At 40.8% G+C, this 13,456-nt stretch overlaps 1 protein-coding gene across 3 annotated transcripts in view; it reads left to right on the top strand.

Moving 5' to 3' along the window:
* MET (MET proto-oncogene, receptor tyrosine kinase) overlaps nucleotides 1–9,098 on the top strand; it is a 92,164-nt gene extending 83,066 nt beyond the window's left edge. For all 3 annotated transcript variants that reach the window (XM_085219061.1, XM_085219066.1, XM_085219054.1), the window contains exons 18-21: nucleotides 782–891; nucleotides 5,399–5,564; nucleotides 6,462–6,598; nucleotides 6,753–9,098. In XM_085219061.1, the coding sequence (XP_085075187.1) occupies nucleotides 782–891; nucleotides 5,399–5,564; nucleotides 6,462–6,598; nucleotides 6,753–6,963 (624 nt within the window). In that variant the 3' untranslated portion in view covers nucleotides 6,964–9,098. The remainder of the gene's footprint in view (nucleotides 1–781; nucleotides 892–5,398; nucleotides 5,565–6,461; nucleotides 6,599–6,752) is intronic.
* The last annotated feature ends 4,358 nt before the right edge of the window (nucleotides 9,099–13,456 follow it).

Here is a 13,456-nt window from a genome sequence, read left to right as displayed (position 1 = left end):
TCTTGTCTGTGAGAAGCTCTGTGTCTTCCTGATATTAATTGAATAATAACCACAGCTGAATAGGATTGTTCCACAGAAGAAAATGGTATGGAACAATGCCAACACAGTAATCTGTTGGACCTTACTAACATAACAAGTTGTGCTGTTGGATAAAAGAATTACAGATTTATTTTTATACTTATTTCCATATTTAACTTTTTTTCAGTAGGATCCCATCAGGGTGTTGCAGACCAGAAGTTTGCAGGAAATATTTCCCCGAAAGCTGCTAAGGTCTCATCCATCTTTTCCTTAGCATCACACTAATGATAGCTTGCATTTATTTTGCCCCAGATAAGATTCTCCTTTTTTGGACATTTCCAGCTGACGAGCTTGAAGTTCACAGTTAGTATTTTCTACTGAATTACATGTTATTACTCTAAGCTCACAAATGTGAACTGATTCACATATGAGAATTTTGTGTATCAGCTGTACTGTTGAGGTTTCAGCACATTGTTCCACTTCCCAACCCAAGTAATGCTACTAATGTTGCAAACTCCACTCTTCAGAGTCTGTCAGTCCTTTTCATCTCCTCAAGTGTGTTTCCTCAGTGGATGCAAGAACCTGGCCTGAACTTAGGCCATTTTATTATAAGCACCAACTTACCTTGCTCATTCTGGTGGCAAGATATCTGAATCAAAAACTAAAAGTCACAGCAAAAAAACAACAACAACAACAAAAAAAAAAAACAGTCTACTATTCAAGCTTCTGCATTCATTGTATTATAAACGTTTATATTTTGCAGAATCCAACAGTTAAAGATTTAATTGGATTTGGTCTTCAGGTTGCAAAAGGGATGAAATACCTTGCAAGCAAAAAGTTTGTCCACAGAGACTTGGCAGCAAGAAACTGTATGTAAGTACAAGCATCTATTTCCAGCCACATTATCACACTCCTTTGAGTAAGACAGATAGATGAAGTAAATAGAAGTTTCCAGGATTATCCTATTTTAGTCAAACTAGATTTTTTTCACCATTCCACAATTACACTGATGTTTGTCTTGCATACTGCTGAGCTACTCATCTTGCTAAAGACTCACTCGTTACACATAACCTTTTTGAGTGTGGGAAATAAGGAAAGTTGAGGTGAAAGTGAAGTCTCTCAAAATCATTGGTGAGAGAATTTAAAAGGCATCACCTAAGGGAAGTTATACTGCTGTTGTCTCAACTTGCTGTGCTTTCACCCAACCTCTTCATAAGCAGCACGTCTCTGCTGCCGCACCTAGCAGTAGGGAATTTTGTGAGAAAAACAGGAACACAGAAACAACAGTGAGACTTCTTGACAGTAATTTTTCATTATATGAGTATAAGCTTAATTTGGCTCAATTGTGTACATTAATTTACATTTAAAATTGAGTATGCAAAGAATCTTACTAGTCACTGCATAGCCAGACAGTTCAGTTCACATAAAGTCTAACTGATACAATAGTTGCCAATAGTATTTTGCTGATTCATCACCTGTGTTGTGAACTAATGAGATACAGCATTAAATACCAGTGTGGATTAAAAACGTGTGGATGAGCCGGGAACTACTGTTGAGACTCAAGGAGAAAAACAAAGTCTATGTCCTCTGGAAGAAGGGGCAGGCTACTTGGGGGGGATTACAAGGGAGTAGCTAAGGTATGCAGGGAGGAAGTTAGGATGGCAAAAGTCCAACTTGAACTCAGTTTGGCCACCATAGTAAAAGACAATAAAAAAATCCTTTTATAAATATATCAAAGGCAAAAGAAGAACCAAGGATAATTTTCATCCTATACTTGATGCAGCAGGGAATGTGGCCACTGAGGACAAGGAGAAGGCTGAGGTCCTCAATGCCTTCTTTACATCTGCCTTTAGTAGCCAGACGAGTTATCCTCTGGGCATTCAATGCCCTGATCTGGAAATCTGGGACCCTACTCAGAATATAACCCCGGCGATTCAGGTGGAGACAGTCAGAGAGCTCCTCTTCCGTCTGGACTGTCAGAAGTCCATGGGACCGGATGGGCTACACCTTCGGGTGCTGAGGGAGCTGGCGGGGGTGATTGCTGAGCCCCTCTCAGCCATCTCTCAGTGCTCCTGATTAACGGGAGAGGTCCCAGTGGATTGGAGGCTTGCTGATGTGACTCCTATCTTCAAGAGGGGCTGTAAGGAGGATCCGAGGAACTATAGGCCTGTTAGCCTGATCTCAGTACCAGGGAAAGTAATGGAGCAAATCATCTCCGGTGAGATCGCATGGCATGTGCGTGGTGTCCAGGGGATCAGGCCCAGCCAGCACAGATTTGTGAAAGGCAAGTCGTGCTTGACCAACCTCATCTCCTTCTATGACTGGGTGACAAGACTGGTAGATGAGAGAAAGGCTGTTGATGTAGTCTACCTAGATGTCAGCAAAGCCTTTGACACGGTCTCTCACAGGCTTCTGCTGGGGAAACTGGCTGCCCGTGGCCTGGACAGGTATACACTCTTTTGGATAAGAAACTGGCTAGAGGGCCGTGCCCAACAGATAGTGGTTAATGGAGTTAAGTCCAGCTGGCAACCCCAAGTGGTGTCCCCCAGGGGTCGGTACTGGGGCCCATCTTGTTTAATATATTTATTGATGACCTAGATGAGGGGATTGAGTGTACCCTCAGTAAGTTTGCAGATGACACCAAGTTGGGAGGTGGTGTTGATCTGCCTGAGGGTAGGGAGGCCCTTCACAGGGATCTAGATAAGCTGGATTGCTGGGCTGAGATGAATGGGATGAGGTTCAACAAGGCCAAGTATTGGGTCCTGCACTTTGGCCACAACAACCCCAAGCAGCGTTATAGGTTTGGGGATGAGTGGCTGGACGATTGTGAAGAGAAAAGGGACCTGGGGGTGTTGGTTGATGCTCAGCTGAACATGAGCCGACAGTGTGCCCAGGTGACCAACAGGGCCAATGGCATCCTGGTCTGCATTAGAAAAAGTGCGGCTAGCAGGAGCAGGGAGGTGATCATCCCGCTCTACTCAGCACTGGTGAGGCCGCACCTCGAGTACTGTGTTCAGTTTTGGGCCCCTCACTACAGGAAAGACATTGAGGCCCTGGAGCGTGTCCAGAGAAGGGCAACAAAACTGGTGAGGGGTCTGGAGCACAAATCTTATGAGGAGTGGCTGAGGGAGCTGGGATTGTTTAGCCTGGAGAAGAGGAGGCTCAGGGGAGACCTCACTGCACTCTACAACTTCCTGAAGGAAGGTTGGGGTGAAGAGGGGTTTGGCCTCTTCTCCCAGGCAGTGAACAGGACCTGGGGAAATGGCCACAAGTTGTACCAGAGGAGGTTTAGGTTAGACGTGAGGAAAAACTTTTTCTCTCAGAGAGTAGTCAGGCACTGGAATGGCCTGCCCAGGGAGGTGGTGGAGTCGCTGTCCCTGGCAGTGTTCAAGAGGCATCTGGATGAGGAGCTGCAAGATATGGTTTAGTTTGTGATAGCAGTGGTAATGAGAAGACAGTTGGACTAGATGATCTTATAGGTCGTTTCCAACCTTGTGATTCTATGATTCTATGATATTGGAGTGTTGGGTTTTTTTAATATGTGGTAATTTGGAGCTCTGGCTGCATAAAAGGTTTTTTACCTACAAAATCAAATTTCTTGTTCTTTTTTAAAGTCTGCATGCTTGTGTAGTTGAATGGCCTCTGGAAAAGCGCATTTTCTTGCAGCTGCTGTTTAAGTATCAACCAATGTGATTTTCAGCCTTTCTAAGAACAAAGGAATGACGTTACTGGATAGAAGTCTTAGTTCATATAATCCAAGTCCAAAGTATAGCAACGAGACACTTTCCTCTGAACTACTGCCTCTTTCTTATGGGAGGAGGAAACAGCTATCAGGGTATCTCACATTGCCAACTGAATGGCTGTTTTTGTACTTTTATATGGCTCAGCACTTCAGAGCCTGGAGAGCTGCTACCACATGAGAGGAAGATACAGGGTTGAAGACCCACATTCCTCAGCAGACATGGGCAATTCAGCATTCATAAACAAAGCTCCTTCTACACTGGTGAAGTCCATCAGAAAGGAAGTCAGGAAGCAAATATAGTCCCTACAAATACTTCACTGTTCTACAAGAGATGCAGGAAACAGCTGTGGCATAGCTACCCTCCTGCTAACCTATCAAACTTGCCTTCTACTCTCTTCATTGTTATTAGCTTAGTTATTACATCAGTAAATACAGCAGATTGTTCTGTGCCATTCAGAGAAACCTCAGCAGACTAGAGAATTGGCCAGACAGAAATCTCATAAAGTTCAAGAGAGATAAATGCTACACAAAAAAGCTGAGACAGCTGGCATTGTTTAGCCCACAGAAGAGAAGACTCAGATGGTGATGGGGGTCATCCATACACGTAAATATCTGACATGGTGAAGTAAAGAAGCTGGTATCAGATTCTTCCAAGTGGTGCCCAGTGACAGGCCAAGAGGCAAAAGGCCCAAACTAAATACATGACATTCCATTTAAACATAAGAAAGACTTTTTTTTTCTACTAAAGTGGTTGTAGACGTGCACAGGTTGCCTAGAAAGATTTTAGAGTCTCCATCAGAGAGACTCTATTCAGAACTCAACTGGACATGGTCTTTGGCAGACTGCATGAGCTGACCCTGCTTTGAGCAGGGAGACTGGGCTAGATGATCCTTAGAGGTGCCATCCATCCTCACCCATTCTGTGATGGTAAAGAAACACCCAAATAGGCACTTGCTGTAGCTAGGCCTACACATATAATGAAGGATAGGATTAAGCATGCCAACTCCCCCGCTCTATCTGTTCTTTGTCAATAACACTGCTTATCAGGACATACTCCAAACTTAGGAAGACCAAAGCTAGGGAGATCTGGTGAAATGACTGAATTACAACCCCAGCAGAACTCTGCTTATGCCACCATTCTTCACCAGTACCCATCTCATTACAGTCACATATTCTTAGTGACAGGATTGCATTATTAGATATGAGTAGTCACTGAGATAATGATAGGTCCTTCCTTATCCAAACTGAGAGTGAATAAGAAAGGTGATATTTTGATTTGGAAATAAAAATGAGAGGTTTCTAAGGTTACAGAAGAAGAAATAGCTGCAGAAGAAATGACGTAACAGCCAGCCAGGATATATAGGCTATTAGCAAAGTTTTTTTCTACAAAGTAATTGTTTTAAGAGAACTGCAATTTGAGTTCTATTATAAAAATAATGTTAGTAATTTCCTGAGTTCATTCACTGTTGTTAAATGGGTATCAAGTTTTGTTTCACTGCAATATTTGTTAATAGTTCCAAGACAAAATACTGCCTTCCAGACTCGCAGTCTCAAAAATGCAAGTCACTCATTATAATCAACCATCATTGTAAATGCTGTCTGCTCAGATGAAGATAACACTTTTTGTCATTTCTTCAGGTTGGATGAAAAATTCACTGTCAAGGTAGCTGATTTTGGTCTTGCTAGAGATGTCTATGATAAAGAGTACTACAGTGTGCACAATAAAACAGGAGCTAAACTGCCAGTGAAATGGATGGCTTTAGAAAGTTTACAAACTCAGAAGTTCACAACAAAGTCAGATGTGGTAAAGTACAAATATATTTATATCACTTATTAATTTCTCTCCTGTCACCTTCTAGCACTTAATGAATGGACTGACTTCAAACCAAAACTTGTAGTTGAATTTAACTTTAGTTCATGTAACAGTAGGAGACTGTTTTTATATCCAGAAAAGACAGTTGTCTCAGGCACAAAGCAGCAAGACATGACCTGACTGTCTGTTACTACTCAGTAAAACATTAGTATTCAGAAAAGAATTAGGAATTTAATTCCACTTCAAGGTATACTAAGGAGCCAAGTGGGAGCTGATCCGTGCTATAGGAGGGACTCTAGAAAACTTGATCAAGCAGCTTAACTTTGATACTCATAAAATGCAATGGTTCACAAAAAGACTTTATTTGCTCTATAAGTGCTTACCGTCTGCCTACAGCAATCTCAAGTACTACCTGACCATTTAAAAGAACAAATTACAGGGTGAAGTCATTAGTTGGCTGGATCACCTTGTATTTTAGCTCTCTTTTCAATCCAGATCCAAATTAGCCTGTGATGCATAGAATTTTCACCACTCTCTCTTCAGTACATATTTACACAAAGTCAGTCAGATCATCAGATCATGTAAATTGGCAACACTCCATTAACCTCAAAGGATGTCTGCCAGTTTTTACTAGCTAAGTAGCAAGGCCTATAAGCTTTTATTTTCTTTCATTTATTTACTTTAGTTTCTCTGGCTCTAACTTAAGTGGCTCAAGTCCTTACAGCATTTATTAGCCCACTTAAAATGAAGCTGAATGCAGTAAAATAATAACTTTTCAAAGGGAAAACTAGTGCATTTGAATGTTTATATGAGTCAAACCATGTTCTAAAACTGGAATGTAAAGCTCTCCAACCCGATCACTTGTTATTTATTTCTTTGTTTTCTTAGTGGTCCTTTGGTGTTTTGTTATGGGAACTTATGACAAGAGGGGCACCACCTTATCCTGATGTAAATTCTTTCGATATAACTGTTTACTTATTACAAGGAAGAAGGCTGCTACAACCTGAATACTGCCCTGACCCACTGTGAGTAAATAGTTTTCAAAACCTTCTGCAACTACTGATACTGCAGTAACTTCTGATAGTATAGTATTTGAGACTGTGGGGTAGAAGAGGTGTTGGTTTTTTTTCCCCTTTTTTACAATTTCATAATTGAACACTTCTTTTATTTGGATGGCAGGTATGAAGTCATGCTGAAATGTTGGCATCCAAAACCTGAGATGCGTCCAGCATTTTCTGAACTTGTTTCAAAAATATCAACAATCTTCTCCACTTTTATTGGGGAACACTATGTTCACGTCAATGCTACTTACGTCAACGTGAAGTGCGTTGCTCCCTATCCTTCTCTTTTATCAACACAAGACAATACAGACATGGATGTAGACACATGACGAGTATGTCTGAAATAGAGGAAAATCCATTCTTAGTTGTATGAACAAAAACTGAAACATTTTGTCCACTAGTTTTTATTGCCCGATCTTTGTGAGAACACTGTTGCACATGTTTATGTTGTTGCCCAAGTTGCACTAGTACAAGGACATGATATCATCTTTTTTTAAGGCTATGAGATTCTGTAAACCATCACAGTAATTTCCAAGTATGTGGACAACTGCATCAATTTACTAAATAGAGATATTGTGTTCTACCAACCAGAGCTACTTCTCGCTAGTTCTCATTCATGTGTGCTGAGACCCAAGAACAAAGATTCATCATCAATGCCATGAAGGAGAACGTAGAATACCACTCAGAAAAGCTGGAAGGACTATTATTGTTGCATGTACTTTGGGATAATGAGCAGTGCAGAATGGTTTTTACATGAAGATAAACCATGAAATGTACAAGAGTTTAAAAATATATTTTCCTGTCGCACAGTCCAAACTTTGGATTTTTGCACTATGTCAACAAGGTTTCTCAGAAGATAGGCAGCCAATAGTGCCAGCTTCGTGGTAAAAGTCAACAGCAGAAGTCAACATCACAGTAAAATAAATGCACAGTAAAATAAGTAAAATAAGTAAGTCAGCTTTGCCAGGCCTCTGGTGTAGTCAGACGGTACATAAAATGAACAGAAAAGCATCTAGCTTAAAGCATTCCTAGTGTTAACTCTATTCCAACATTTGATAAATCTGCAGATATCTCACTGAAAAAAATGCATAGCCTCCAACACGTTCAGTAAAGAAACAACTGCTCTCAGAGAGGGAAAACTTGAAGGCGTCCTTATTAAATGCCAGGTTAATCCCTGGGAGACAGTAACATGGGCTGCGTTATTCTGGAGAGGAAGAGGAGACAGGCAGGCAGACTGGCAAATATACAGAGCTTCTGTCTGATGAGTCACACAGAGAGCAGCTGAAGGTGTGCCACCTATCCTTGGGTGGAGCTGCTGCCAAAGGTGAGTAAAGAGTGGAGGTGTTGCAGCCAGCCCTGACCTAAGAGAATGCTATAGCAAAAATGTTAATCACTTTTTCACAGCAGCCCTAAGAAGCTCAGAAGACTGATCAAAAGAAGAAACAACACATTTATGGCCCCTTATCTTTTCTTGGATCACACGACCCAGTGAATTATGATACCTATTTTTATTTCTAATTTATGCCCAGAAAAAGAAATGAAAAGAGAGAATGAATAAACTTTCATTCATTAGAGAGAAGTGCTATAGCTTTAGGGCAAGCATCACATGTCATTTCTGTTCCTGTGGAATTCTGTGCATACTACTGTATAGCTTGTTTAGAATAGAATAGAACTGGGTTTGTTGGTGTAAACACATAAAGTATTCTATTTTTATATTAAAAAAAAAGTTTATTTTTAATGACATTTACGAAGTTTGGTTAAGCCACAAAATACTGCACTGTGAACATTTCAGAAAATGTATGTCAGCGTACATGATTCATAAATAGTAGCAACCTTAAAAAGAATACTGTGTAAATACTAGAAAGGAAAAGAACTGACTGCAAACACACTCCACCCTACCCTAAGTGTAATATCTCCATTGCTGCAAGCCAGCCATTTTAAGATCTTCAAAGAGAGGTAGTGTGGTAAGGAACTGATATAAGAGAGATAATGTTCTTGGGAGACGGCGTTATAAATGAAAGATTTATAATCAGGGCAGAGTGTGTAGGCAAACTACGAGCAGATAATATTGTACTGTGTTTCATCACCACTTTCATTTCAGAAGCAAACTTTCATGTCTGCTGAGAGCAATATTAATTGTAGATTGCTCAAGGACAAAAGGCTTTGCTGCAGGCAGAAAAATCATCTCTATGGTTGTTAAAACAGCTAAGGAAATTTAGATTTGGAGAAGATACTCCAAACTTGTACATACCTGCTTGAGGAACGCTGCAATGTGAAACAGATGGCATTTTTACTATTTATGAACTTTTGCTCAATAAAGTTAATGTTGTGTCTGGGACACCTGTAAGAATATGTGACTCTGGTAAAATTTGATGTTAGTAAGTTCATATATCGGCAAAAGAGCTGAATGGTACTTATGTTTATAGTTGTTGTTATGACCTAATAAACATGTTACTAAAATGAACTATTGTAATACTTTCTGCCCTGAGTGCTGTTATTACTGTTAACATTAGACTATTAAGCTGGTACAAGTCTGCATGTTTTTCCTGATTGAGGCTGGAAGAGCAACCAATGGAACTGCGTGAAAGAGAGCAAAAGAGAGGAAAACTCAGAAACATGAAAACATGGAGAGTGCTCCGATAAATCAAGCACACAGCTCATCACTGCAGTACTGTATGCTTCAAAGAAAAACGGGAACATTCTCTAGCAAACAATTTTGGCACAGTCTGTTTGGTTGAAAAGTCTATTCTCTATTGACAGGCCGCACCCAAATCAGCTCCGAGCCACAAGAAACCTCAAGCAAAAAGTGCATCTGACCCCATCATGGCCAGGAGGATCGTGGTCATCCACCACACCTCGTACCAAGCACCTCATTTCTATGGGGTGCTCCATATCTGTGACGCCTGAAGAGAGAAGGCACTCCAGTTCCCACAGGCCCTAGTTCTTTTGGAGGAACAGGAGTCAGCCCCACTTTTCTCCTCCATGTTTTCTAGTGGGCAAATTAGACATCTCTCACTGAACTCATTTGTTCTGAGTGGGTACCCAACAAACACTGCAGTGTTCAGTGTCCTGTGCTACTCATAAACATGGCAACACTGAAGGCTGCTGCCTCCCACAACTTACCTGCCTGGCATTTTATACTGAATTTACTCAGAAATATTCTAATGCACAAAGTCAAACTGGTTAAAAACAGCATTTATATGCTCTTATAATTTCAAAGTATCGAGGAAATCATTTTTTTTTTTTTTTCCAAACTTAGTTATTTCTTAACGGAAAATATATTTGTTTGGTTTCACCTCAAAATGTTGAAATATTTTTGGGAAAAAGACATCAAAAACAGCAGCTCTTCTTTGTGTCACAAACACAATGCAACTAAATGGTCTGATATTTTTATTCTATTTATTTACATCTAATTTATTTGCCAACACATTTCCAAAGTTTCCCTGAAAAGTCACTAAAACATCCCCAAGTTTTTACTGCAGCCTGTTATTAATACCAGGATCTTCAGTGTAAAACAGAAAAACAATGATCTGAACTTAAGTACCAGATTTGTAACACATTCCTCCAATTAATTCTCATAACTGCAAGGGATGTCATGTACTGTATTTGTGCAAGGGTCAACAGAATCACAAGCCTCCCATGCTCAGTTTCTCATCCCAGTAACTTTGTTTATAGCAAGTATACCCTGTTTCAGATCCTCAGCTGACTTAAACCGTCAGCAGTCCCCTGACATCAATGTTAACAGTGGATGGCCCATAGTCAAAGAGTTACATAAGAGATAACCTATGCAAAAGCCGAGCGATGGAAAAAAAGGGAGGGTATACTCACCACACAGAAAATATGCTGTTGATTTCACCCAAAAGTTTTAATTCATTACTAAGTCAACAGTTTTAAACAATTCCCTATATTAAAGGGAGTTCTTAATACATCTAACTATATTAAAAGTTTCTTAAAAAAAATAGTACATTGTATAACTGAGTTTTTAAGGTTTTGCACATTACAAACTTTTTGTATCTAGTGTTAAATTCAGTCATGAAGAGCAGACTTAAATGGCTTTTCTAAATAGATGAAGAGAAAAGGTGCATTACAATCTCTGTTACAGAAGCAGTATCGTTGAGCAATGGTAAAGCGGCATGCAAATAGTCATAAGCCTTGAAATTAACCTCTCCTTTCAAAAAGGCCATCTGTGGCATTAAGCTATAACATTATATCTCAGGCAGAGATAGAAGCTGATAAATGAAATACAAATCCTAATGAGTTTTTTACTCATTACACCGAACATCTCTTCCTAAGACATTCCAATTTCCATTATTTTAACAAATAGGTCATGAACTAAGTATTCCGAGCATTGAAGAAAGAGACAGGAAATTTTCAGGTTTTGCCAGATCTGCTCATAAAAACATTTACAAGAAATCCTGATCTCATAAGCAGCAGGGAGAGCTCAGAGCAACTTGATGGATGCAGCTGACAACTAGCACGACTGTGAACAGCATCTGGCCCAGGAGCTGTGCTCTGGGACATTCACAGGGAGTTTGCCTTTTGAAATCCCCCTTCACCTGCTAACACTGACAGTGCAGCCACCCCTAACAAGCATGCCAAAAGGCTGTTCTTCCGACTGAGGTCAGGCATTGTTGCCATTCCATGACCTCCCGAGGGACAAGGTGGCCCAGAGAGACTCTCCCAGCTGATAGGCCATGAGGGTAGGGCAGCAGTGAGGCTCTGACATGCAGACCAGGCTGGGCTTTAAGTTTTTCAGTTGTTAGTTTATTTGAGAGTAGATGGAGGGTGAGAGACACATTCTAACTTTTTTCTTCCTTCTGTCACTTCAGCTCATCCTTCTCAGCTCTGAATTTAACACAGGGAAGCAGGTTGGCCTCCTGCCTCAGCAGCCTCACAGGATCTAGCAAAGGAGCAGGGATGTATGCAGGAATTAAAGCAAATATAGCCAGAAAATGTATGTTGGACCTTATATGATTTTGGTTATATAATCCAAGCTAGAATACCAAAGAAAAGTGATTTATTTAATCTAGTTTTACTGTGTTTTTTTTTTTTCACTTGGTGGTAAGTGCTGCGCTACAGCCTGGTGCCACCTCACAGTAATTTTGACCACTTAACAGAAAAGTTTTCCTTGCTTAGGCCTCCGAGGCCCTATGGGTCTCTACAAATACTATATATTAATATTTGCCAGACTTCCAATTACCAAGCACACACTCAGCTCCTCTCCAATTTAAATGACAGCCGAATATCCTCTTTTTGAATATAAAAAATGTCACTGCCAAAAACTTTAGGGTGCATGACCAAACATGGCCACCTCAGCTGCCACGAGTCTGCGGCTCTCTGTGGCTGCTGGCATACTTTGTGAGTTTGACAAATCTGAAAATAAACACTAAAAATACAGTTTGAAATTCAGTTAGCAAGGAGGAAAGGACTTCAGACATGGGTGCTGCACTCTATCTTCTGTTAGGCTCAGGAAAAAGGTAAAGGCAATTTAAGAGAGCTGAGCTGCGGCCCGCTGAAATTCATGGATATGCAGTGAAACTTGAGGCAAACACACACAGTGATGTGAAAACAAGCACACCTGAGTCACCAAACAGGACACAGCAAGGAATGAGTCACAGCCAGCCCCAATCACACGCTGGTGGTTTTCTCAAATGTACAAAAGGTTACTGCTAGACAGCCAGCTTCAGAAGTTACAAACACTCTGTAACTTTTGCATTTTATAGAGCAGTGCAATGAACAGAATAGCTCCTGTTCTGGAAACTTATCTATTGAACTCGGCTTTTGTATCGAATTGCTGGTCAAACAGAGCAACATAGCTGCCACCTGGTCACAACAGCCACAACAGGACCAGGAGCACTTCCCTCTAAGTTCAGCAGATCAGTAACTCTATGAATGCTCCAGCACTGCCTGTGTCCTCCGTACATCTCTGCGGCACTGACCTGTTGTAGCTATAGCCAGAACCTTTGAACATCAGCTCTGAATCAGACAGAAAGAGGGTAAAGGTTTGTAAGGCCCACACAGACCCCAACAGCACTTAATCACGCCGGTGAAACGAAAATAAACTCACCTCACTGCAAGTGTAAGCCTTGGCTGCTGAATGGAATGCAGGTAAATAAAGGGCATCTATACCAGCGCTACTCCTGCTTCTTTCTGTGAAGATTAAGTTTACCCAAAAATATCCTGGAAAACTAACAGTATGTCTGCAACATACACAATTCTAAACTGTACTTGCTAGGTATCCTGATATTAATTTATAGCAGCAGGGTTTTTCTAAGATCATTAAAAAATTACTGAGTGAATTATTTTAAAGTATGTTTGAGTCTATGTCATAAACCTAAGAGAATGAATATATTCAAAATAAATCTGTCAGCTTACTTGGATAAACGAAGGGAAATCCCTTCTGTTAGCTGTTCCAGGCATCTTGAATTAGGTTTTGTTTCTTCTTAAAATTGAAGTGGTTTGGAAAGAGTCCAGGCAAAGTCATTTGGGGTTATCTGTCAGAATACAGAGTTCTCTGCAGTACTTGAGGGATCTTTCATCCACCAGAACTGATCTACCAAGTACTTCATCTTCTTTCTTGTCTTTCGTTCTTCATAATCATAGAGTCATAGAATGCCCTGCGCTGAAAAGGACCACAGTGATCATCTGGTTTCAACCCCCCTGCTATGTGCAGGGTCGCCAACCACCAGACCAGGCTGCCCAGAGCCACATCCAGCCTGGCCTTGAATGCCTCCAGGGATGGGGCATCCACAACCTCCTTGAGCAACCTTTTACAGTGTGTCACCATACTCTGAGTGAAAATCTTCCTCCTAATATCTAACC

This window comes from Meleagris gallopavo, chromosome 1, assembly GCF_905368555.1.
Source record: "Meleagris gallopavo chromosome 1, MGAL_WU_HG_1.1, whole genome shotgun sequence".
Classification (NCBI taxonomy): domain Eukaryota; kingdom Metazoa; phylum Chordata; class Aves; order Galliformes; family Phasianidae; genus Meleagris; species Meleagris gallopavo.
The sequence above is the reverse complement of the archived record's forward strand: the minus strand, read 5'-3'. Positions and strand labels throughout refer to the sequence as shown.